The 25433-nt window shown below is 55.6% G+C and overlaps 1 protein-coding gene across 1 annotated transcript; it reads left to right on the top strand.

Moving 5' to 3' along the window:
* On the top strand, positions 1 to 25433 carry LOC127018172 (aryl hydrocarbon receptor-like). Its single transcript, XM_050899597.1, has 11 exons — positions 1 to 59; positions 148 to 335; positions 13142 to 13248; positions 18017 to 18106; positions 19102 to 19225; positions 19502 to 19632; positions 20456 to 20658; positions 20784 to 20893; positions 21232 to 21373; positions 22084 to 23698; positions 25230 to 25433. Exons 1-11 carry the CDS (start codon positions 1 to 3, stop codon positions 25383 to 25385), a joined length of 2925 nt encoding a protein of 974 aa, XP_050755554.1. The 3' UTR covers positions 25386 to 25433.

Here is a 25433-nt window from a genome sequence, read left to right as displayed (position 1 = left end):
ATGTCCCCGGGCCCGGCCATGTACGCGGGTCGCAAACGGAGGAAGCCGGTGCCCCGGGCGTGAGTGGTGGTGGGGCGTAAGGGGAAGGGGTCCCGGGGAGGGGGAGATGACACGACCGGCGCTCGGTAACGCGGCTCTGCCCGGCAGGGTGCGGCCGGGGCCGGCCGAAGGCGGCACCTCCAACCCTTCCAAGCGGCACCGGGAGCGGCTGAACCGGGAGCTGGAGCGGCTGGCCGGGCTGCTGCCCTTCCCCGAGGAGGTGGTGGCCGGGCTGGACAAGCTGTCGGTCCTGCGGCTCAGCGCCGGCTACCTCCGCGCCAAGAGCTTCTTCAGCGGTAAGGGGCACCGCCGGCGGGAGCATCCCCCTTCTTCTTCCCCCCCCCCCTTCTTCTTCCCCCCCCCCTTCTTCTCCCCCCCCCCCTTCTTCTCCCCCCCCCCTTCTTCTTCCCCCCCCCTTCTTCTTCCCCCCCCTTCTTCTTCCCCCCCCCCTTCTTCTTTCCCCCCCCCTTCTTCTTCCCCCCCCTTCTTCTTCCCCCCCTTCTTCTTCCCCCCCCTTCTTCTTTCCCCCCCCCTTCTTCTCCCCCCCCCCTTCTTCTTCCCCCCCCCCTTCTTCTTCCCCCCCCCCCTTCTTCTTCCCCCCCCCCCTTCTTCTCCCCCCCCCCCTCCCCTTCTTCTTCCCCCCCCCCCCTTCTTCTCCCCCCCTCCCTTCTTCTCCCCCCCCTTCTTCCCCCCCCTCCCCCTTCCTTCTCCCCCCCCTTCTTCCCCCCCTCCCCTTCTTCCCCCCTCCCCCTTCTTCTCCCCCTCCCCTTCTTCCCCCCTCCCCTTCTTCCCCCCCCCCTCCCCCTTCTTCCCCCCCCCCCTCCCCCCCCCTTCTTCCCCCCCCCCCCTTCTTCCCCCCCCCCCCTTCTTCCCCCCCCCCCCCTTCTTCCCCCCCCCTCCCCCTTCTTCCCCCCCCCCCTTCTTCCCCCCCCTCCCCCTTCTTCCCCCCCCCCCCCCCTTCTTCCCCCCCCCTCCCCCTTCTTCCCCCCCCCCCCCCCCCCCCTTCTTCCCCCCCCCCCCTTCTTCCCCCCCCCCCCCCTTCTTCCCCCCCCCCCCCCCCCCCCCCCCCTTCTTCCCCCCCCCCTCCCTTCTTCCCCCCCCCTCCCCTTCTTCCCCCCCCCTCCCCTTCTTCCCCCCCCCCCTTCTTCCCCCCCCCTCCCCCTTCTTCCCCCCCCCTCCCCTTCTTTCCCCCCCTTCTTTCCCCCCCCCCCCCTAGAATTGCTTTCTTCTCCCTTTCTAACACCGGCTTTTCTTGGTTTGCAATCCCAAGCCTCAAGGCCTCGCGACGCATTTGCGCCTCGGCAAAAGGAGACCTCGCGCTTGCTTGGAATGAGAGGGATGGGGGCAGATGGAGTTGATTTTTTTCCTGAAGTAGAAAATCGAGGTTTTGGCTGGAGGGTTTCGGCGTGGTCGCGGGCCGAGGCTTTGGCAGGCAGAGCTGCGAGGGTAGCGGCGTATTGTGCAGCCCGGTTGGAAAGTTTCACGGCGCAAGTTACAGTAGACGGGTGAAATACTCAGTGTGCTGACAATGAATAGTAATTACCTGTGATGTGGTTACAGTTTATTTGGGAACCTTTTAAAATAGACCTTGTTAAAGGCACGTCTGCATTCCACTGGGCTATAATTGTTGTAATTAATAGGAGCCCACAGGAGGGTATTTAGGCAGCCCTGGATTTTCCTGGTGAAGTAGCAGTGGCTTGAGAATGCTGCATATGACCTCAGAAACACCATAATTTCTCTTTTTAACTCCAAATCATTGAATGTATTGAATGCCCCCCCCCCTTTTTTTTTTCCCCTTTTCCATTCTCTTTTAAACCCCGCTTGCAGGATTGGCAAGCAGGTGAAATGAAAAATGAATGGCCTCGGAGAGGAGTTGTTTGCCTTGCAGCGTCAGGTCAATTTGTTTGTTTGACTGTATCGGCTGTGTTTTCTGCACTAGTTTTGCCCTGGTAAGGAGCTCCGCTGCATCAGCCTTTGCAACGCTGAACGTGTTGCCCGAAACCCATCGTCTGCGACGATGCTCTGAAGCAGAGGAGGACCAGCGTGGTGCTGGTGTTTCTGAAGCACGCTTGTTCTTGCGCGGGGTGGGAATCCGTGGCCCAGTGCGGGTCTCGCTCTTCCCTGGAAACATTAATAATTTAAAGTCCGCCGCTTAAAGAATTTATAAAACAGAGGGGTGGTAGCGATTCCCTAAAACGGCGGTTTTGAAATGGCTGGTCTTGTTGCAAAGCGTCGCACCAGAAGTTACTCTGGGGCTTGTCGTCCTTTCCAGGGTGATTGTGCCGGGACGCCACACAAGCTTGGCTGGCAAGCACAGGGTGACTCTGGTGGGGACGGTCCCCTTGCCCTGCGAGCATCCTGCTAGGGCTGTGCGTCCCGGGGTTTGCCATTCCTGCGTCCCTGGCACGGTGGGTTACTTTGGTTTTGCCTTGTGAGAAACTGGGAAATCCCGTTCTGAGATTCTCTCTCAGTTTTTTGTTTTGTTTTTTTTTTTTTTTCTTCTTTTCTGTCATTCCATTTGGTTCAATTTCGTGGCGCCAGCTTCCCGACCACTGAGCGCATCAGTGTGTCTGGAGCTATGGGATGGTACCTGGCTTCTGTCTGGTTTAAGGCAGGTCACAGTAATTCAGGTGTGGGAGGGAAGGAGGAAACCCTCATCTTTTTAGATGCAAATAGTGATTGCAGACCTCCTTGAGTCTCTTCTGCAGCTTAAAAAAAAAAAAAAAAAAAAATCTTTAAAAGGAGCTCTGGGCAAGCCCATCTACAAAATCCAATTATTTTAAGTGACTTTAGTCCCTTTCAGTGTGAATGTTGGAGCGATGTTGCTCTCTGACAAGCTGTGCTGGAGCTGAGATAAAGTTCAGCTTTGGAAGGCTGCTCTTCAAAATACTCTGCTTATTCCTTCCTTGCCCTTTTCTTTTCTTTTCTTTTTTTTTTTTTTCTTTTTGGTCATCCACGTGTTTAGTTTGTTTGTTTTTTTCCCCCCTCAGTCTGTCAGGGAACAGGGTTAGGAGGGGCAGAGGGGGTCTGCCTGCCTGCCTGCTGCTGAGCCGGGCGAGCTCGCGTGCTCCGACTCCCGCTCGGCATCCTTGGATATGTGAAAGGGGATCCAAGGAGGCTGTTTCAGCTGCCGAACCCTGGCGAGTCCCGCGTGAGATCGGATCAGAAAACGCAAGGGGTTTGGGGTCTTTTTTTGTTTATTGAGAGCAGCCAGCCCGCCCCAAGAGCTGCCAGAAGGCAGCTCAGAAACAGGCAGCGCAAACCCTCGTATTGACCGGGGAGGAAGGAGGAGCTGGCATCTCCCTCGCTCGAGTGTGTCCCTGCTTGAGCGCTCCCTGAAAGAAGACCAAGGAAAAGCAAGGGCGAAAAGTGGGGTGTGCTGCTGTGCCTCGTGAGGTGCAGCATCTTTTGCAGCATGTCCTCCTGGAGCCGGTCTCAGCTGGTGCCGATGATCGCTGACAGCAATTCACCCAGCAGGTTTATGCCAGCTGCCGTTTCTCCAGCCTTAAATAGTTCGTTGTATGTCTCCTTCTCCTGGCTATTTGAAAATTAATTATTTTTAAATTTTATTTCGGCATCTTGATTTATGCGTAGCTGGTGTATGGGGCAATTTGTCCGGGCTTAAGTGATTAAAAAGCAGGTGGGTTCTAGATCTTGGTCACTGGTAAAACCGTTGGGAGCTTCTCTCATTTTGTTTCAGGCTCCCGATCACCTTCTGGCCACACGACAAAGCCTTCAAGATGCAGAGCAGGCTTCACAGCTCTCGTTAAACACCTACCTGCGTTCACATTGCAGCGGCCGATCCGCACAGGTCGGGGTGGATTGACGGAGCCGTGCGCTGGAAGCAAACCTGCCGTTGAGCTGTGGGAGATGGCCGAGCTACCGCGTGCGAGAAGCATCTGCGCGTGCTTTTACCTGAACCGCGGAGTTTTGAACATTGGTTTGGGGAGATATTGCCAAGAGGTCTTTGATTTTTAAAAAGACATGTTTTTCCTTCGTGCATGAGGATTTTTGTACTTTATAAGGCCTCAAGTGAAACTGTCCCTATTCCCTTTCTGCGTGTCTGGGGGCACGACTAAAGGCCTGCAGTTAGGTGATAGAAATCAAAGGATTTAGGGCTCTTCAATGTTTTGTTGTTTGATCTTTGGAGTGGTTTAGAGATCATCAAACGTTAGCTTGGTTAAGCAAGGTTATTTGTCTAAACAAACATTTCCTTGGGCTGACGTGCCGAGTACTGGGTTGGGTGTCTCTGCTGGGAAGCCCCTGATGCCAGGTGGTGGTCTTCTGCAGGTCTTTGGAAGTCCGAAGGACAAGAGCATCCATGTGTGTGTGGTGTTTGTCTATTAATTCTGTTCCTTTTTTGCAGTCTGGCAAATCTTTGCGGTTTAACAAAGCGGGAAGCAGTTTAGTGCCAGGAGTTGCAGAGCGTGTTCGGCGTCTCTGGGGAAGGAGGGTTCTGGGCCATGATAGCTCTTGGCCATGGTCTCCTCCTGGAAGGAGCACTGCTTTTTGCCTGGTACAGCAATAATGATATAAGACTGTTTAGACAAGTGTTGGGCTGCAAGTTGTGCGGACAGGCGTCCTGACGTCAGACAGGAGGTTCTCTCTGATTTTGACGTCTGAAGGACCCTCTGGCCCCTAGGACATAATGCAGAGAAGTGCCCGGGACTGCCGAGTGCCCGCCCCAGGACAGCAGATTTTCCTGTGGCACAGCGCAGGGCCGACGAGGATGGTGGGGAGCCAGTGGTGCCACCAGGAAGCACACCCCAGTGTGCCAGGTTTGATCCGTGGTGGGGTGGAAGAGACTTCTCTTGTGATGGAGCAGCGCTGCTGTCCTCTGTGAGATGCCCAGGTGCCTTTCTTTTACCCCGTTGCCTGGCTTCGCAGCTCAAAGCATATACAAATGCTTTCTGTCGGTGGGAACGCTGCTTGCCATGACAGAGGTGAACTTAGGTGGGGGAGCAGGGCCACGGGAGGACTTGAGACGTTGGGAGAGATGTCCCGGCAGAGAGGTGGACTCCAGTGAGGAGCCCAGCCTTCCCCATCCCACATCCCGTCCTGCTGGGTAAAGCAGCACTGACCCAAACCCAGCACCGTTAGCCTGGACCAGGAGGACCGAAAGGAGCTGAAGTTGGCTTCCAAATCGAGGGTCCTATCCAAGTATCGGTGCAAGTTGACTTAAGGGCTTCTACCTTCTCCTTTCCTATCCAGGTCTCTTTGGGGGACTGTTGTAGAGGAAAAATGTCTTATTTCTTTATTCCCCCTTGGGGAGACAAATATTTTTAATTCTCGTTCACCATCTTAACCTTCCTCCCTGCTCTGCAGGAGGCTCTTTCAGCGCACGTGGCTCAGTAGAGGCGGGAGCGTGCTGCAGGGCTGCCACTGCCCGGAGCTGAGGAGCCAAGCGCGGTGGTCTGCATCTCCCCCGAGCTAGGGAGCCTCCTCCCTCTCTCCCCGCTGATGCCGAGGACCATCCTTGGAGCGGTGCAGCGAAGCCAAGCTGCCGAGCAGCCTCGCTCCTGCCATCCTCCCCTCCCTCTTCCCCTACCCCACGTCCTGCTGTTGGGTGGCCGGTGCCACCGCGCCGGGGTCTGCCCGGCACGTCATACCAGATGAGTGCCGGCAGCTTAGCCCGGCGGTGCCTGGCAGGCTGCTCCCCTCTAATCCCTCCCCGTTGCTCCCCTTGATGCTAGGGCCTGGCAAACGCTGCTGGCTTATGGGGGGGGTGGGGGGTGTCCCCATTTCTTCTGCCTCTCTTCTCGCCTTCTGGAAAGGGGGAGAGAAGAAGGGAAGATGCTCCAGGGGAAGGTTTGTCGCTGGGTCTCGCCCTGCATGGCGATTTGTTAGCAAAAAAGGAAGATGCCTCGAAGGCACGTCGTCGGGTGGCTGTCGGATAACGTCTGTGTTGCTTGGTCCACTTAAACGCCTGGTGGGAAGTCAATTGGCAGACCTCAAAACGAGCAAGAGCTCCGTTCGGAGAAGTCTCTCTCACAGTTTGTTCCTGCAGCGTGCTGGGAAGGTTGTCCAAGCTGTGCTGCTTGTCCTATAGCCGGCCTGGCCCTTCTGGGGTGTGAGAGCTAGCCCCCCCCCCCCCCGCCCCGAGCACTTGCTCGCCCTTGGGGGCCAGCTCGGTGTCCCCAGGGGGTCCTGTGCCTGTCACAGACCTGTGCCCGCGTGGCTCTGTTCCCAGGTGCCTGCGCACCAGGGTTTTGCCAGGACTCTGCGGTCACCCGAACTGATCTCAGTTGGGCTTTCACGGGCTTGTGCTGTTCCGGAGGGCTACAACGCAGCACGGCTTTTCCGGCTGTTCCCCGATCATTTCACGGGATTTCTCTCGAGGCTCTGAATCAAGTCTAGGGTTTATAAACTGTAGGAAGAGGGGTTAAAAAAAAAAAAAAAAGCTCGGTCCGTGGTGCCAAGAGGTGCATGTTTGAACCCCGCTGCTGAGCCTTGCTGTAAGCCAGTAATGGGCTACCTCTGCTTTGAAATGGGGCTCCTTGGAGATGCAGGTGCACCTCTGCCTGTGTGCAGCATCCTACGCGGAGAGCTGGGCTTGCCAGCATGGCCTCTGGGCAGCTCAGATGCATCGCCGGCTGGGAGGAGAGGAGGAAAATACCCTGGCGTGTATTGTGGCGTTAGAAATTTTTGGCTCCAGATGAATTATCAGCTGCACAGTCTGTCATCGTGGATCAGAGGGTAGAGGCAGCCTTCGTTTTGGGCTGTATGTGGTTTTGAGCTATGCATGGTATGTTTTATACAGAAGGTTAGTGTCGTGTATCCAAAACCTAAGTAGTTTGCCTCTCCCACGTGTTTTAAAAAATAACACTCCTGCGGGTGTTGAGAGTTTGGGGTTTTTCCTGGAGTCCTCTTAAAATCTTAGGTGGCACCTGTAGGATCGATGTGCGGCCTCAGGCCTGAGCCTAACCCTTTAAACTGTGGTACTAATCCAGACAGTTATTGCTAGAGCTGTGATGGCCCAAAAAGTGCCTAAGCTGCTCCCTGGCAGTCAGGTCAGACTGGAAAAGTGCTTTAAATTATATAGTTATTATAGACCATATAACTGCCCCTGAAACCTCTGCTTAGGGATTGCGGGCGAGAGATTGGGACGTGCATTTATTGACGTGCGGTTGTTTAGAGGTGACTAACCTTGCTCATTTGTTCACTTTGTCTGCTCTCCCACCTTATGAGCTGTTCGGCCACGTGCTGCAGATAGCTGTAGCAATAAAGCCTAAGGGACGGTTTAAGAAAAGAAAGCCTAGTCCTGTGATCACCCTGCTCTCTTAATTGCCTAGGTAATGAGCTGGCCTTGGAGGAGCAATTTAAGCTGGGAGAGTCTTGTGACTTCCCTTAGGTAGGCAGTTTTCCTGCTGCGTGCTTTCCTTGCCAAATATTTCTCCCTGGCTCTCGTGAGAGTGGCTGGTAGGAAGCTGTCGGAGGTCCCTGGGGTTTACACTGGGCTCTCGGTGGCTGCCTGCTCTGCTGCCTACAAGCAACCGGCGTCTCTCGAGGCTCCTTCGAAACGCAAGCGTGGGAGCGGAGCTGGCAAGAAACTCCAGGTTAAGGTTTCGGGCTGGGATGATGCACACCTAAAGCTCCTGGGGGACGAGCGGTGGGAGCAGGAGAGTTCAAACAGCTATTGATGCTGCAAGAAGAAGGGAAAGCCTGGCAGGTCCTTGTCGTCTTTGTCCTTGTTTAAACCTCTGCACGTGCTTCTCCCTTTGAGACCCAAGTGCCTTTGGTGACACAACAGAAAGCTACATGTGGGCAAGGCCTCCTTGCTTTTAAAAGTGCAATTAGATCTTTTAACAGGACGTCCATTATTCACCACACGTGTCCACGGAAGGTGGTGTATCCGTACCGTTCAGGCAAGGGATAAGTAATTGATCTATTTAATGAAATTTGTGTCAATGGGGAGCTGTGGCACGTATTATGAAATGGTAAGTAAAACTGTAGTATCCATTGTGAATAAGCAAAAAACTCAAGAAATATTTGCCAGTGCTAGCAAATGGGGAGCGGGGACGCTGATGGGGGGGGGGGAGGGCTGGGGTCAGCAAATCTCTGCCGCTTCTCTCACTTTATGATGTCTTTTTAAGTTTCAAACACTATATGAAAGCTGCTGTACATCTGTGAATATTTTTATGTGAAGTGAATAATTGATTGTAAAAGCTCAGTCATATCAAAAAAAAAAAAAATAAAAAATAACTAAGTATTTTTTTTGCTTAAAATAGTTAAATAAGCTTGTGTAAAAATGTAAAATAAAGCAACGATCAGATTGGCATGTGAAGCGTAGATGCCATCGGGGAGAGGGGGGCAGTGTCGTGCACGCAGCTTAGCTAGGTTGAGCGTGGCGTCGAAGATGGGACATGCTCAGACACGGTTGTTCTGAGACGCGTGGGGGGTGGGGGAGTGGGGTTTGGGGTCACTGGAGGGAGAAGGTGTGGGGGGGGGGGGGGGGGGGGGGGGGGGGGGGGGGGGGGGGGGGGGGGGGGGGGGGGGGGGGGGGGGGGGGGGGGGGGGGTGGGGGGGGCTGCTGGGGGGTGAGCTGTCAGCATCTTTTTGTTTTTATTTTTTTTTTTTTTTTTTTTAAGAATATATTGATGGAAAAACACATTTCTGTTTAATCTAATTTTAATCTAGAAGAGTCATTAAATGAAAAATCGGTTATTCAAAGAAACTCGAAGAGTTTTTTTTTTTTTTTTTTTTTCTTTGCAATAAGTGCAGAATTTTGAGGGTTATTTAATGTGAGGGGGTGTACCGAGCGGAGAGCTGCAGGTTGCCCGTGAGCGTCTTGGGTCTGGAGAGGGGGTGGGGGAAGATGGGTCTCCTTCCCCCGGAGAGTGACTGATAGCTGGGGCGTTGAGCCCTACGGCAGAATGTTTGCAGGGAGCACCATGACCAAAACTCCTCTTCTCTCTCCCCCGCCAAGACCTGCTCAGGCTAATAATTGCCATGCAGATGTCCCTGCCATCACTTGCAGCTGGGTTCAGTGTTTTCTCCCCTCCTTTAAATGATGCCAGCAGCGGTGGGGAGACACGACCCCTCGCTGCTCTTGAAGAGCCGTGAAGGAGTTGGTTTTCCTTCTGCTGCTTCTCCTCGTATCGACGCCTGGAGTGGGTTTGGGACCGAGTCGTCTCGTTTCCCTCCTTCGCCGTCAGCGGCCGATGCGAAACTCTGCTCCTGCCCGGAGGTTTTGCTGTGTGGAGGGAAGGGGGCTGGGAGATATCCTCTCAAAAATGTTAATACCCGCTTGTTGGTGCAGAGATTTCTCAGGTCTGCAAAGCCCTGACAGGTTCAGGAGTTCACTGGCAAACCTGGGAGGCGGCGAGGTGTCCCTTCGGCGTCACGTGAAACGGCTTCCCAGGCTGGGCGCCGGGGGAAGCGCCGTCCTGGAGGTGGAAGGAGGAAACCTACCCCCGTTGGTCCCCCCCCAGCCCTCCTGCTCCCCGGGGGGGGTGACAGCACAGGGGCCAGGCAGCAGGGACCTGGCGAGCAACGTGGGCACCTCTGCTTGAGGACCGCCACGGTGCGGAAAGCATCCTCCTCCTGTGGGGAGGCAGATGCGGGCAGGGAGCTCGTTCCTCAGAGGTGGGGCCAGGCGGGGAGAGATTTTCTTCCTCTCAGCTAAAAGGCTTTTTGCAGCAAAATAGCCTACAGGTCCTGGCAGAAGTTTGGGGTTTTGTTGTTTAGGGTTTGTTTTTTTTTTTTTTTCCTTTGAAGAAATAGCAGGAAAAATGTGCAAGCCTTGCTGCTTTCAGGTGACCAGCTTCTCTCTCCTCATCTTCCTCCTTCCACAGCTGCCAGCGGCAAAGGTGGTGCTGGTTGCCAGAGTGAGGGAGCCCAGGAAAAGCCGCTTCTCTCTTTTCCCTGCCCGCCCCGCAAATGCCTGTCCCCGGTTACGCAGCGAGGGCAAAGACTGCACCTCGTCTCCCTGCCCAACGCGAAGGCAAGTGCTGTGTGGGGAAGGCCGCCTTTCCCTCGGTGCTGAGCTCGCCCCATTCCTGCCTTGCCCTTCCCCGGGGTAGCCGGGCGGGAGGGGAGGATGCCGCGGCAGCTCCCCGGATCGTCTCCGCTCCGTCAGCCTGATGTGCTGTGACAGTTCTGCTGAATTGCTGACCCGCGGGCGCGTGGGGCTATTTATGGAGAGACAAAGCTGGGAGACACCAGGCGGGAGGCCAGCCTGAGATGTCCGCAGCCAAGAGCGGGTCATCTTTGAGGTTCCTTGGGTGGCTTGGATGGAAAACGTGCTGTTTGGTGAAGGTCACGGGGAAAACCCCCGCGGGGATTCTGCTTTATACGAGAGCAGCCCCTCGGCCCCGGTGGTTCGATCCTGTTTGCAGGAGCAGGCTGGGTTTGGTGGGAGGCGTCCGCATGGAGGACAGTGGGCCATCCTCTGATTTTAACTTGTGTTTCCTCTGGCCCCACAGCTTCGAAGCAGCCCAGATGCTGATAGCAAAGTCTATTTTTAGGCAGCGGTTGTGATCAAGTTTTCCTTTTGCAGGGAAATATCAAACCATTAAACCAGACCTCTGAGTAGAGGGCAGCACCCTTTAGCTGCTCTTCTATCATCCAGGTTTATTTTTATCTTGTACCTCCAGCGCAGCAGTCTGGGAGCTAGCAGAGGAGGACTGAAGACCTTTAATAATTCATAGCTCCTACTTTTTGCTCCCAGGGATCAGAAAAGCGAGTTGCTGGAAGGGCGCTGCCAAAAACCTGCTCCATCCTCACCACAGAACCCTGCCTGGGTGTTGCGGCCGCCGTCCTTGCACGCTGCTCTGCCCGATGGCCTGCCCATGCCCGGGACTTTCTGCAGGCTTGTTGGGTTCCGACCCAGGCAGGGGACCCAGGGCGGTCCCTGGGCAGCAGTGCTCGCAGCGGGACGGCGTTCAGGGCGAGGGAGGGTGTGCATGCTCGGGACTGACCCGCTGTTGTACAAACACGTGCTGTAACCTTAATCCCGGGCTGTCGGCCCGTCGGTGTTTGAATAGCTCCTGAAATAATCTGTGCAGGCTGAGCCCGAGGGGAATTTCCCGGACCTCCCAAAAGCAGGGGTTTTGCTGCCGTATCAGTTTCGTTTCTTTTAATTAAAAGCAATATTAGAACCGGGACATGCTCTGCATTTAGTTATGGAGCAGGGTCAATCTTTGGGATGGTCCTGTGTCTGGTGGAAGAACATTTTGTCCCCAAAGCCTCACGCGCGTACCGGTGAGGCTCTGCAGGCAGCATCCTTCCTCGTTCCCACCCACCTGCGAGCCAGTGCTTGGCAAATGCCCACTGAGGATGCGGAGGACTTTGGGATGGAAGGTGAGCCCTGGCAGTGGAAGAGGGGGCGGCGTGCCTTTGCTATGTGCTTGCCTTCCCAGCAGAGAAATGCTGATAGATGGGGGGACGCCACTTTGGAGACCGAACCGGTCCTTCTGCTCGCGGCCGCCCTGTGAACACGGGCGCTGCTGGGTTCAGACTCAGACCTCGTGGTCCTGGAAGGCTCAGAGATGCATCTGGAGCATCTGCCATTCGCAGCAGCTGGGAAGCTGCTCGCCCACGAGCTTCTGCATGCAGGCGCTGAGGTCCTTCAGGATCCGCTCCACGCGGATGGAGGAGCTGAGTTTCCGCAGCCGCTTTGGCAAAGCACAAGGCGAGCCGAGCGTTACAGAGCCTGGTTTCGTTTACACGCTGGTGGCTGGTGCCTTATGCCTTCTGACTCGCTGCTCTGTCTCGGCTCGTGGCTTTGCTTCCGCTGACAGCTTTATGGGGTGATAAATTACTTCCAGGGTCCACTTGATCCTCCCGTCACATCTGAGCGTGGCAGCTCCTTGGCACATGTAGCACAGGAGCTGGCAAAGGCAAATTCAAAAGAGCTTTTGCTTACTCTGAGCAGGAGCAGGGGAGCGCACCGGGCAGTGGTAGCTGCTGCTGGTGCCTCACACCTTTCCTCCCAGGTACCGGTGGGAGCAGCTGGTTTGCCAGCGGCCAAATGCCGTCCTCTGTCCTCATGGTGTTTGCAAGAAGCTTCCCGGCTTTGCTGCAATCTCCACTGTCTCCTGGAAAGGCCTGCCATGCACAGGCTTGTTGTCATCTTACTCTTTAAATATTATCCACCCTACAATGTCCCCAGGATTTGTTCTCTTGGGGAGTACAGTACAAAATTTACAGACACATCTTTGAGTTAAACGGGGTGATGGATTTCCTCATCCGTATTTATCGTGCATCGATCGCTATTAGGTTGCCTGTGATCTCGGGTGTCTATGTTTGTATTCGTGTGTGTTTTTTCCATGTTGTTTTTCTCCCACTGTGAGCTGTGGCTTGCCTTAATTTGCTTGAATAAACGGGCTATGTTGCTGAACTGTAACGAGACATCATTGACTGGGCTGTCTGGATTGTACCCTTCAAAATGGCATGTTCCTTATCCTGGAAGAGTGGGATTTGCTGCGATGCCTTTTGTGTAGGGCAGACTTTTGCTGCTGTTGGTCCGCTGTCCTTTGCAGAGTCAGGGCATGCATGAGCTGATCCGTTCTAGTTCAGCATCGCAAAGAAATGCTGGGTGCAGTGACTCCCCCGGCAAGAGCAGAGCTGCTGCCATGCCCCGAGAGCCGGTGGGGTGGGCATGGTGGGCTGGCACCGAGGGCTGGCCCTTGCTGTTTGCAAGGGGTGGTGTGAGGCATTGACTCTGTGTCTAGACCAGGACTGGGGACCTCCGTGGTTGCTATTGCTAAATGATAAAGAGAGATTTCCAGGTGGTGAGCTCACTAAACAGGTCCTTTTGTGCTACTGGTTGCAGGTAACCGCTGGTAAAGACAGGACCTCATAGGTATTCTGCTGATGCCTATCTGCTTTAATGATCCCTGGCTTTAACTGCTCTTTACTTGTAGGTTGTTAAAGGTTTGGCGGTGGGGGGGGAGGGCAGTTGAAGGTATTGGGGTTGGGGAAACGTCCTGTTAAAATCATTTCTTTTGAGGGGTGGGTGAAGCAAAGGGCTGACTACATCACAGCTTCCCCTGGCACAGCATTGTCCAGCTTTGCAGCCAGGTCCACCTTTCAGACGTTCATGGTGGTGGCTTGCCTGTGTTACTGCAGCACTGAAGTCCCTTCCCTTTGCTTCGTGCAGTTGCTCTAAAGAATCACGGTGCTAAAGAAGCGGAGAGAGATGGAGACTGCAGCAACGGACCAGCTCCGGGCTCGGCAGCGGTACCGGAGGGCGAGCTGCTCCTACAGGTTAGTTATCGTACAGGTTAGTGCTCCTTGCTGGCCACCTGTCCCTGGCAGACGCCTTCAAGGGATTTTCCTCTTGTCCCCGTTCCAGCTCCTTTGAATTTTACCCAAAGAGCAGGCTGTTCTGTTATGGATTGCAGGATGTTTTGGTGAAGCAGTGATTTCACGCGGTGTAGCTCATAGTGCTTCTGACTGAGCAGAGGTTTAAGACCTCTTCGGGTCCCTGGGGCAGAAACTGTGTTGCTTGTCCCCTCCTTTTCCCATCCTGCCTGGAGAAAATTGCCATCTGTAAATTGTCCGTGTGTAAGAAACCCTCCGTCTTGGTGGAAGCAGTGCTGAATTTCTGAGCATAGAGATTCAGCTCTTCTGCTTCTCTGCCCTCGGGTGTAAATGGGCCGTAGGTGTAACACGGGAGCCAAGCAGAGCAAGACGTTTTGAGTGGGGTTTTCAACATGGGCACACTGGTCCCGACTTAGGGATGTTGTCCAAATGCTGGTGAAAACAGGGAAGAAAATGTCATGGACGTCTTCCCTGATTTTCAGGCAGTGATGCATGACACTGAGTACATAGATGGGTGCTGATGGGCCATATGCTCAGCCCGTATACACAGGGTACGTGGATGTATACCGGGAGCTCTGCAAGAGGCATATCGTTGGCTCCTTTGGTGATGCTGGAGGCAACGCTGGTGATGCTGCAGCATGGTTGGGCTGAGCCTGCTGCTTCCATAGTTTATTCAGAGACGCCAGGAGGTGACCTTCTGTCTACAAACTGTGCACGGTGAATAGCAAGAGGTCAGGCTCCAGCAGCGCGACGTCCTGCGAGGACGCAGGTCTCCCCTTCCCTCCCCGCCTGGCACCCAGGCACAGGCTGCAGCACTGTGCCCTGCCTGGCTGTCGTCCAGAGCGGGGCGAGCATGCTGGTCAGCCCCAGCTCCTACCCAAAAGCTCGCTCAGCAGTAAATGTAATTACTGTCCTGCTTGAGAGCTGGGGAGCCAGGATCTCAGTGAGAGAAATGCTAAAGCCAGGCTGGTTAATAACCAAAAACCTGAGGGGTTTGTGCTGTGGATATAACAAAACCGTGCTTCAGCAGGGCTTGCTGGGGATTGATGTCCTGCTCATCAACTCCTCCCAGAGTTTGCTGCCATCCTTTTAGAGGTACCAAGCTGGGTGTTAAAAGCTCTGGGTTTAAGTATGACTCTGCCAGGGGTCCGTCTGTGTGATGCTGGATGTGGCAGGGGCTCAGGACCTGCCTCTGTGTCCCAGGGAAACGCTCCTACATGTTTATAAAACTACTTCCACCTGGTCTGTCACCTTCAACGTCCGAACTTCCTTTGTCTCTTCTCTTGGTCCACCCTGATTTTTCCCTTCCCCTCCTCTAATTTTCCAGCCTTACTTTTCTGGTCTGTCCTTTTCCGCCAAGGCTCTCTCCAGCAGCAATCTCAGCAGAGGAAGGTAACTTAAACTGAGGTTAAAGCATGAAAATCCCTCTAAAGGGACCAAGGCCTTAGCAAGGCTGAGAACTGGGTGGACCACCTCTGCCCAGGCGCAGAGCGATGCAGGTACACATCGCTGGCTGCAGGGTATTAAATCTGCCTGCTGGTCAGTGCAGTTAGGGAAGGACAGAGTGCTGCAAGACGTTGCTTGCTCCCGCCGCGGCACAGCAATGCCTCCGAAGCTGCTCAAAGGGTTAAAGTGCGTTTGGCAGCACTAATTAACCTCTGCAGCAGATTCCCACACACTGAGATCAACCCCAGTATAATAGAGAGAGCGTTTGTGCCCAGAATAAACAGAAGGAGAGAGGGGGGGAAACACCAGACCCGGACAATGAAACAGGAGTTGGCGGCAACAATAGCTGGACTTGGCTGAGACTACGCGCTAGACCCTAATTAATCCTGACGTCTATACATTACGACGTGGGGGAAGCAGGCCAGGGCTGGCTACTGTGGCTTCCCTGTCTGCGGCCAGGTTAGTGGTATAGGATGGTTTTGGCTCTGGACAGCCATAGGGCTTCTGGGGTCCACACTGCAGGAGGACCCCTGCCTTCTAGAGGGCTCCTGCTTCGAGCTGGCAGGAGTGTCCCGTTGCCCTTCGGGAGGGGTGGCCGGGTGGTGCTGTCAGGGCGGTGAAAGCTGTTCGGCTTCTGGGGAGCTAAACCGGTGATTTTCTTGGGTTTTCACGGCCTTTGCTCTTAGGCAGCACCATGGGCTTGAAGGTGTTTACTGGGAAGTCTTAGCGGGATCACTTCAGAGCTGGGGAAACCGAGTCACAGAGTGATGCCTACCGCTCGGGGTCAGGGGGAGACTCCTGTGGGCCTGCTCCCAGCCCTGGCAAGGTGATGACACGGTCTTCAAAGCAGTGGGGTCTGTGCCACAGAGGCTTGCTCCCCAAAGGTTGGCACAGTGCCTGCGTGCCTGCAGCACTTAGAGGTGCTGCCCTGGATCCTGCCGGCGCCTGTGTTAGCAATGTTGTTCTGCGTTATCAGCTCCTGCCTGGTGCCAGAGAGCAGGAATGAAACGCCAGGGCTCCCGGGACAGCAGCTGCACTCCCAAACTGGTAGGAAAGCTCCTCTGCACCTTCTAATCTTCATGGATCTCCAGGTGCAAAGGACGCTGTCAGCCAGCACCCTCATCCCTTCTCCTGTGTCCTGTCCTGCCAGCCCTGGGGCTGCTGGCTCAAAGAAAACACCGAAATTACTTCCCAAATTTGTTAAGCTGGTAGGAATGAGCCCCTCTTGAGGAAGACAGAGGCTCTGAGCAGCTCCAGCCCGTTCCTGCCAGGAAACGCAATGCTCCCTTTGCAGTCCTGGAACTCGAGGAGAGGATGGAAGGGCCAGTGAACTGTAAAATATGTAAGTTGTGTAGCATTAAAGATGCATCGGAAACTTCAGATTGATGGCTGCATTTGCTGCTTTCTGTGGGGAGGGCTTAGTGCTTCAAACCTGCATGGGCGAAGCAGCTTGAGTATTTATTTTGTGAAAACAGAGCACAGCGTTCAGCCTGTTTGGGTGGAAGGCGTGCATGAATGAGTACGTGCTCCAGGACGGGCTGTTAGCGTTGTGTAAATCTGTACACCGCGCAGAGAGAGAGCTCCAGAGGAAGAGGAGCGTGGCTGGGAGCGCGGGTGGCTGCAGACATCCCTTTCCCCCATGAACGCTGATGCTTGGTCCTTTCGCTGCCATGTGGTGCTTTGGAAGGATGGTGCTGTGCGGGCTGGATGAGTGCCTTGCAGCAGGTTGTCGTCGGGTGTGAGTTTGGGGTGAGTCATTTATTTGCCGAAAGGAAAAGGTACTCTTGAGGTCAACCGGCGATTCTGTGGTTTTCCCCCAAGTCCAGGGACCAGACCCAGCCTGTCCTCCCTCTTGCTTTGGAAGAAAATGGCTTTTCAGAAATCAGATGTTTTCACTACGGTTTCAAAAACCAAACTCTTATGCTTCAGCTTTCACCTTTTCCGTTTTCACTGGTTAAGGCTTTTGCAGTGTTGGGCTGGCCATCTTGACCGCAGGGTGAGTGATGCGGGAGGAGGGAGCGGGCAGGGGAGACAGCACCTTTGTAGGCCTTGTTCCTTGCCCTGGACAGCCCAGGCAGGCACACCACGGTCCTTCTCCAGGCCTCTTTCTCTGGCACCTGGGGAGGACAGGAGGGATGCAAACGAGGCCAGGAGCTGGGCAGGTTTCTCCCAAAACAGCAGGAATATCCCCATCCACATGAGCCAAGCAGCAGCAGCAGGGAATGCCCAGCCAACGCTGGCAGCACGCAGTGATCTGCGGTGGGTTTGCTCTCCACTGAACATCCCCCGGCTTTTCCAGCCTCACGCTGTCCTAAGCCACATGCCGTGGCTGCCAAGACCTTCCCGGGCTGTGGGGAGGATGGGAACTACGTGAGCGGAGCCACCCAGGTAGACACGGGTCAACATTAAATGCAGCCGACGTGAAATGCTGTCTTGATTCAAGGCTGTCAGAAAGGCTTGTTTCCACCAGAATACCAGAATGGACCAGTTCCTGATGGTGTCCGGTTTCGTTCTGCAAGCAGTTCTGAGATTTTTATTTGCTCTTCGCATAGGATGAGTATAAATGTCCAAATCTGAGTCTGAGCGAACCCTCCCGGGATGGAAGCAAAGTTTTCCATCGGTTTGGATTAGGATACGCTCGGGCAGCTGTATGGAAGAGCTACATGACCTCAGAGAAACCCAGCAGAAGGTACCGTCTGTTTTCTTGGTGAGCACAGCTCTGCCGGTGTTGATCCCCATTTTTCTCCAGCCAGCCTTCAGTCGGTGGAGTTTAGTCAAGCAAGGCAGAGCAGAGGAAAATCTGAGAATAAGCTGCAGGCCTTGACCTCTGCTAGGTAAAGCAGACTCATCAGGTCTGCGAAAACCTGTGTTTTTGGTGCACGTGCTCTGGCACCGTGGCAAGGTACGTGCATAGAGGCAACTGCAAGGATGGGAGGTCTCTGTTGCTGTTCCCGTCCTGCAGGAAGGGTGTGAAACCAAGAAGCTGCTTGAACCGTGCATCGGAGGATTTGGTGAGAGCCGGGGCAGTACCCAGTGTTACGACAGCGAGATGCCATTGGGAAGGGCTTCCTTTTCTTCCAGGGCTTCCCGTGCTTTGTCTCCTGCCCTACACCTTTCTCTTGGTGGGGTAGTGGCTGAGCTGCCTGCTAGCTGGGACCAGCCAGGACTTGGGTGACCAGTGTCCGAGCAGAAGGGAACTCGCCGTCCTGCTAGAAAAGGGTGATGTGAGCGTGACACGTACCTGCTGATCTCCTCTCTCCCCTAGGCGCTCAACGGCTTCGTGCTGGTGGTGACATCGGAAGGACTGATATTTTACTCCTCGCATACAATTCAGGACTATCTGGGATTTCATCAGGTTGGTGGGACACCTCTGACTCGCTGTGGTGGGTTTGCAGAGTGGATTTTTCCTTGCTGGTGGAGAATAGCCCCAAGTTCCCTGCAGGGAGGAAGCTCTGCAGGGATCACAGGGTCTCGGGAGGTTGCATGGGGCTTTTCCTTGGTCTTGTGGATTTGGACCCGTGTTGCCAGACGTGGTCACTGGGAGGTGTCAAAGCAATTTTGCTAGCCCGCAGATGCTTTCCGCCAGCCACGGTGACAGGTTATGAGGTTCATGGCCCTGTTGTGTAATGCCATGGTGAGATGTCTGGGGTTCCCTGCCCAGTTTGCCTTTGGGCACCCGCTCTGCTGGGTGACCCCTGGTAAATCCCATAAGGCTCCAATGCTTTGTGGTTATCTGGGCACCCAGGTAATCCGGAAGGTGCTAGGTCAGATTTACAGGGAAGTGGGATTTACCTACACTCCTTTAGTTACTGTGGTTTGGTGTTGCTCCCACGCAGCTGGCTTTCCCCAACATCTGGGGTAGATGAGGACTGTTCACCTGGGCAGAGGGAGCAAGTCCCGGAGCAGGTGCCTTGTCCTCTCGGGAACAGTGTAGGGATGGGGTGGCTTTGCTGCTGTTTTGTTCCCAAACCCATGTTTTCATCTCATCCCATAAGTCAGCACTAGGATTTTGAGGGACACCATGTCATGGGGACGAGCGTGTCAGAGGGGAGCTGTATTGCTGATGCTAGTGGCTCTTTAGGATGGTGGCGGAGGGGGGAGGCGGAGATCTGGCCCAACATGGGCAAGTGGTCCTTAGACCCAGACGTGCTGTCTGTTCCCACCAGCATCAGCTCTGGTGGAAGGTGTCCACCCTCATTCAGCCAGGGAGCATTCATTCCCTAGTTGAGCACCAGGGAAATTGGGTAAGATACGGTCAACTGGGGAGGTGACGGGCTGTTTCCGGGTGGGACGTGAAAACTGGCGCCTGGGGACAGGCTGCAGCGCTCGCGCCTTGCTTTTTTCCTCTAGACGGATGTCATGCACCAGAGCGTCTTCGAGCTGATCCACACGGAGGACCAGCAGGAATTCAGACGCAACCTCCACTGGGCCCTCAACCCACCCCACGCTCCCGAGGGTGAGCCTTCTCCAGAAGGTAAACGCAGGCTGGGAGCCAGGCATCCTGGTTGGCAGGAGACGTGTAGCTCCCCACGTACGCTGGGGAGCCCAGCTCCCCTCCCACCGCTTGCGTGGGGTTTGCATCCTTGTGGCCCAAGCCATGGCTTCATCCAAACGCTGTGGCTTTCCCCACGTTTCTGTTGCTGTGCTCTGCAAACTGCTGCAGTGCCCGATGCTGGGGACCTCCGGCCTCCCCTCGCTGAGGCGGGGTGGATCTTTGCTTTGCTCCTCTCTCAGCCCCTCTCTCCCACAGCAGGGAAGAGTCTCGGCTCTTCTGCTGTCGCCTACAAGCCGGATCAGCTGCCCCCAGAAAACTCCTCCTTCCTGGAAAGGAGCTTCGTGTGCCGCTTTCGCTGCCTCCTGGATAATTCCTCCGGCTTCCTGGTGAGTACAGACCCGCGCTGTGACCTCCACAGCAGCAGGGGTGCGGGCTCACCCCGAGGGGTTCGTGCCACTGCTGAAGCATAACAGTTGGCCTTGAAAGACCCTTCTGCCATGTGCAGCACCTGCCTGTCTCACCAAGGAGATATTTCTGCTGGTTTTCATAGGTTTGGTCTGTACCTACAACCTCTCCGTGTGGGTTTTGTTCCTCTCCTCTCAGAGATGCTGAATCTTGAACAAAAGTGCTTTTCCTCCACATGTTTTACTAGGTTTTTGTGTTAAACGCATGTCTCAAGACCAAGCAGTTGGTGTTCATCCCTCCTCCTCTCTGCTGCAAGTTAATGGGGTTCTTACCTTCATAACCACAGGCGTAACGACCCTGTTTCTCCCTCTCATCCCACTTTAGTCTGGAAACTCGATACGAAGAGTCCTGATTGTCCCTTGTTTAGAAGCAATACTATGATCCCTGATGGGGCTGTGATGTAGCTCAGTTAAAATGCAAAGCAGCTCGTGCACTGCACAATGCCCTGATGCCACTGCAGCATGTGCTTGGTCCTGCAGCCGCTGTGTGTCCGAGCCCCGGCCCAGCAGTGAGCTGCTGCAGGGGAGAAAGCAGTGGGCTGCTGCTGTGGGGAGCTCAGCGTAGCATCCCTTTGATCCTCTGTCTTATGTTAGTGGGGAGCACTGGAGTTGCAAGGGACAAGTCACAAGGGATTATTTGCATCAACTCTGCAGCGAGATGGCTTGCTTTCCCTGCAGCTCTCTTCCCTCTCTTCTCTCTCCATCCAATTTTCTGTGTGACACTGAACTTTTCTTCTCTTCCCAGGCTTTAAACCTTCAAGGCAGGCTGAAATTCCTTCACGGGCAGAACAAAAGGTCTGAAGACGGGTCTGCACTGCCACCCCAGCTTGCTCTCTTCGCTATCTCCACCCCCTTGCAGCCCACGTCCATCCTGCAGATCCGAACCAAGAACATGATCTTCAGGACGAAGCACAAGCTGGACTTCACCCCCTTGGCATGCGATGCCAAGTAAGCAGCAGAGCTGATTTGAGGGGTGATGTTGCAGGCTTCCAGCCTGCCATTCCATACCCTGCCTGGGTGATGCCCCGTCCCGGCTCTGCCTCTGAGCTGGGTGCGTTCTCGGTCTCCCGCAGGGGGAAGATCGTTTTGGGCTACACCGAGGCGGAGCTGCGGACGTGCGGCACCGGCTACCAGTTCATCCACGCTGCCGACATGCTGTACTGTGCCGAGAACCATGTCAGGAGTAAGTCTCCCTTCCCTGGTCGCTTGTGCCACCTCTGAGGCTGATGAGCGAGCTGGGACTACGGGCAGCTCCGTTGGCTGCCGTGTCGAGCCCGGCAGCTCTTTCCCCATAGGATGCTTTGCTTTATGCTTTGCTGTGATGCTCTTGTCACTGCAGGGAGCTTGGGGTGGAGTGTAGTGAGGGGTATTTAGCTGGGATGGTGTCCCCTGCGTGTGCCAGCCATGCTACTGCTGTAACCCCACCTGCTTATCTCGGCTGGAAACGGGAGCGTCGCCAGAGGCAGCTCTGCCCCTGGTGATGTGCTGACAGCCCTCGGCACGCGTGCTTCCTCCCGGCAGTGATGAAGACGGGCGAGAGCGGCCTGACGGTCTTCCGCCTGCTGACAAAGGAGAATCACTGGAAGTGGGTGCAGGCCAACGCACGGCTCGTCTACAAGAATGGCAAGCCCGAGTACATCATTGTCACGCAGAGACCCCTCGTGTAAGTGTCATCTGGGTCGGCCCAGGCTGGGATGGGGACAGGCTGGCTTTTTCCATTGGTGTGGGCTCTGGGATGCCCGGAGCAGGGCAGGATGTTCGATTCGTCATTACTTCTTGTGCCTTCCAAAGGAGCAGCCATAGGATACTGTGCTTTGATGCTGTTCAGCCACATCCCCCTCTGCAAGGCCACCCCGCAAGTATGGGAGGGCGCTGAGCAGTGCCCTGCACCTCACATCCCTGCCCCGGTGTCCTGGGCACTGGTCCAGACTTACCCTGGGGAGACTGGTGGCTGCTCTCCAGCAGCTGTGGGGACACGTGGGTGCAGGAACAGCAAGGACCTCAAATGTGGCTGCCGTATGGCAGCAGCCCGACATCCCTGTCCTAAGGGGTGGCTGCAGCATAGATGAGCAGGGCAAAGGTGTGACTTCTGTCTGGCAGAGCTCTGTTACCCTTTGCATTTTAAGTATCCTCTTGGTTATGCTAAAGATGTGTGGGTTTATGTGTGCATATATATAAAAATATGTGTGTGTGTGTGTATTTGTACATAAATGCATACGTAAATGTGTATGTGTGTGGTTCTGCTCGGTACATGCATGCTGGTCGTAGCAAAGGGGCTTTGGCTTGCAGGAATCACAATTATCCGTTGCAGAAGCACTTCACGGGGTGTGTTTGTGCACATGCAAGCCGCAGTCTCCTCTTCCTGCCCTGCAGAGATGAAGAAGGAGGAGAGCACCTTCGGAAACGGTCCATGCATCTTCCCTTTACCTTTGCTACAGGAGAGGCGCTCTTATACCAAAGCGCTTACCCTCTCCCGGGCTTCCCTGACCCTTTCCAGAGCAAAGGGAAAACCAGCAAGTCCAAGAAGACCTCCCACAGCCATGGAGGGTGCTCCCAGAAGAATAGCGTTGACCCCAGTTCTCTGCTGGGCGCTGTGATGCGACAGGACAAGGCGGCGTACGCCTCCCGTCCAGCTCCCGCACCTAACCACTCCTTCAGCAGCAGTTTTGTGGACCACCTCGAGGACGTGTCCTTGCTGGATGTAGGAAGAGATGCCTGGAGTATGGGCGCTGCTCCAGTTTCTTCAAGGGGGGACAGCCTCAAAAAGGAGCTGGTGGATTTGCAGCAGGAGGACCCTCTCTTGGCCACCCTGGACTCGCTCTCAATTAAGAGTGACGAGAGCTGTTCCAACAACGAGCTCTTCAGTGCACTGGAGGGCCTGGGGTTGAATGCTGAGGACCTGGAGCTCCTGCTGCTGGATGAGAAAATGGTGATGGTCAATATGGACCCGGACCGCACGCCGTCCCTGAACGACTGCCTCGCCAGCAACGAGATTCTCTCCTACATCCATGCCACTCTGGTGAACAAGCACGACGGAGGACAACAGGTCTGTCCCCTGCCAGGCACATCCCCGAGCCCACGTGGAGGCACTGCTACGTACCAGGACCGTGCGGAGAATGAGGACTCGCAGTACCTGCCCCAGCATGTGATGCAGCCCGGCATCGCCCCGGGCCAGCCCCCTGCTCCGCTGTGGGAACAGCCCCTCCACGCTGTGCCGGGGCAGCTGCCCCTGCTGCTGCCAGAGCTGGCTGAGGAGGAAGAGCCGTCCGATGGCTCACAGCGGAGGCCAGCTGGGGAGGAGGGTCTGCTCCGCTTCCTCCAACCGGCACGGGGCACCCCGTGGGACAAGGCACCCGGCTCACCCCCAGGAGCCCCCTGCCCGCAGGAGCCACCCAGGGCTCGGCAGCTGGAGGGTAACTTCCCGGCCATGCATCCCACCCAAGAGGATGCTCGCTGGTCCTTCTCCCTGCCCAGCCAGTGCCCGGGCCGCGTGGGACCACCCAGCCAGCCGAAACACCGTCACTTGCTGATGAACGGGTTGTGCAGCCGCAGCCCTGACTCCGCTCCACAACTCCTTCCCAGCAGCAGCCCCAGCCCGTGGCAGGACTACGTTTCCCCACTCCTGGCATCCCCAGCTCAGCCTGGTTTTTATGGCATCAGCGAAGACTTGATCTCCCAGCACCAGGGCTGCTTGGGTCCAGGGCCCGGCACACCGACAGTACACTTTAACCTGAACGGATTATGCAGCATGGAAACTGTGGGCAGCGGGGGGTCCCAGGAAGAGATGGCTCCATACTCCAGTTTTTTCCCCCTCTCCTCATACCAGCTTATTCCCGAAAAGCAGCTGAGCCCTGTTCACTCTGTGCCCCAGCACCCTTTTCCAAGCTCAGCTGCAGGGCACGTCGGGAGCATCGGCAGCTCACCGGAGACTCCCGTGAACTCCTACGGGACGTATGCCTCCACGCTAAGCCAGGAGAGCAGGCACAGGGTAAGGGCCTTTCTCTGCTCTCATGCTCAGTATTTTCTGCGCTGGTATTTCCTGGGGGGTCTCAGAACGGGGAGGCACGCGCTGTCTGGTCGGTAGAGAGGAATCGCCTTGCTCTAGCTGGTGCATGGCCAGAAAGGAAGACTTCAGGAGCTTTTCTTTGCACCAAGGGTTGAAGAGCAAAAGAGCAGAGTGCGTGGGTTCTTCCCTTTAGAAGGTGGCTGTCTCTGGGTCTGATTTCCATATGGTTTGTTTAATTGCCATTTCTGTACAGGGAGTAATTCCAGCCATGTGCTGGTAGGCTTTGATGGGTGGTACAAAGCACGTGTGAGATGAAGATCTTCTGTACCATAAGGTCTTTCCTTTGTCAAAGTGTCCCCTGGCCTGTGCACAACCCCTATTGAGAGCCCATCTGGCTGCTGCTGGCCCTCCGGCATCACAAGGGGAGGTCTGCAGCATTGGATCCGAGTGTCACGGTGCCCTTCAGGGCTGTCCTCGCAAGTGACTCCCCTGGGACTGCGGCCAACAGCCCAAACCGGGGCTGCTTGGGGAGGGCATAGGGAGTGACGCTGCGTGGCCCTTGCCCCTCTCCCTGATGCAGATGCCATGCATGTCTGTAAGGACCATCAACCTTCCGGGCTGGGGCTGGTAGCGTGGAGAGCTGGTCTAGGTCCTGGAGGAGCCCGTCTCTGCAGTGACGCTTCCCCAGCCTGCGGCACCACCAGGCAGGGTGAGATGTCTAGAGTGGGTCTGTCCTGCCTCCCTGCTTACCGAGCCCTGCCCTGGCAATTACTGTCCCTCAGTGCCAGACACCTTCTGTTATGGAAGGGTGCCCTGCTGTCTCACAGGGATCTCTGTGTTAACCTCTGGGGCCATCAGATGCTGTCAAAGCATCTTCTGCTTCTTCCTGAAGGCCATACCCTGCACCTCAGGTCCTCCCATTCTCCATCTCCTCCAACTCGATACACCAGGCACCTTCTAGCTCTGTTGAAGACCTTCACTCTGGCCCTGCCTAGGGGTTTGGGAGCTTGTAGGACCAGTGAGGAACAGCCCCGACACATCTCTAGAGCTTGGTGGCCACCTCATGTGGTTGGCGTGGTTTTGGCTTGCCAGGAGGAGTGCAGCAAGGGTGCAAGACCCAGGTGCTTGCTTCAGATGCAGTCCAAGTGCCCGTGATTCCCAGATAGGTTTCACGATTGAGCTACAGGGCTGTGATACCTGGTCAGGCTCTGCAAAGGTCGATTAGCGGGTCAGTGGGTGAAAATTAGGGCCAGCTGAGGAGGTTGGATGCACTTGCCCTCTATGTGCTTTCAGCCTCTTGTCAATGAAGCGACGGGTCGGCTTTTGCAAGAGGGGACCTGGGGGAAGGTGTGGGGACGTGTATGGGCTTGCTGCTAAGCCCCTGTACCCTGAGGGTGGTAGGGCAGGAGCAGACCTGCTCCCCCTCCTGCCAGCCTCCTCTGGGCATCGGCCCGACCAGTACTAGTAAAACACTGCAAAATGCCTCAACACTGTTTTCTCTTTCTTCTCCTAGCCTGAAAGCGGCTGTGTTTTGCCCAGCTCTCCCATGGGACCCCCCGGAGACCGCCCGGTGCTGGGCAGGAGCCTGGCTCCCCCCTGCCAGCCGCACCCCCGGGCAGAAGCGCTGCCAGATCACCCTCATGCCTCCAGCGGTGACTTCTGTCTCTAGGAGAGAAAGCCTGGAATGGACAAAGCAGGACTATTCCCTGGGGAAGGA

This window comes from Gymnogyps californianus, chromosome 7 (genome assembly GCF_018139145.2).
Source record: "Gymnogyps californianus isolate 813 chromosome 7, ASM1813914v2, whole genome shotgun sequence".
Lineage (NCBI taxonomy): Eukaryota > Metazoa > Chordata > Aves > Accipitriformes > Cathartidae > Gymnogyps > Gymnogyps californianus.
Note: the sequence above shows the minus strand (reverse complement) of the source record. Positions and strands in the feature narration are given on the sequence as shown.

What these genes read in the sequence shown, in the direction of transcription:
- LOC127018172 (XM_050899597.1), top strand. Translation starts at nt 1, where the DNA reads ATGTCCCCGGGCCCGGCCATGTACGCGGGTCGCAAACGGAGGAAGCCG. An exon ending in ACTATCTGGGATTTCATCAG is followed by an intron (nt 18,107 to 19,101) that starts GTTGGTGGGACA and finishes TTTTTCCTCTAG; the next exon opens with ACGGATGTCATGCACCAGAG. An exon ending in ATAATTCCTCCGGCTTCCTG is followed by an intron (nt 19,633 to 20,455) that starts GTGAGTACAGAC and finishes TTCTCTTCCCAG; the next exon opens with GCTTTAAACCTTCAAGGCAG.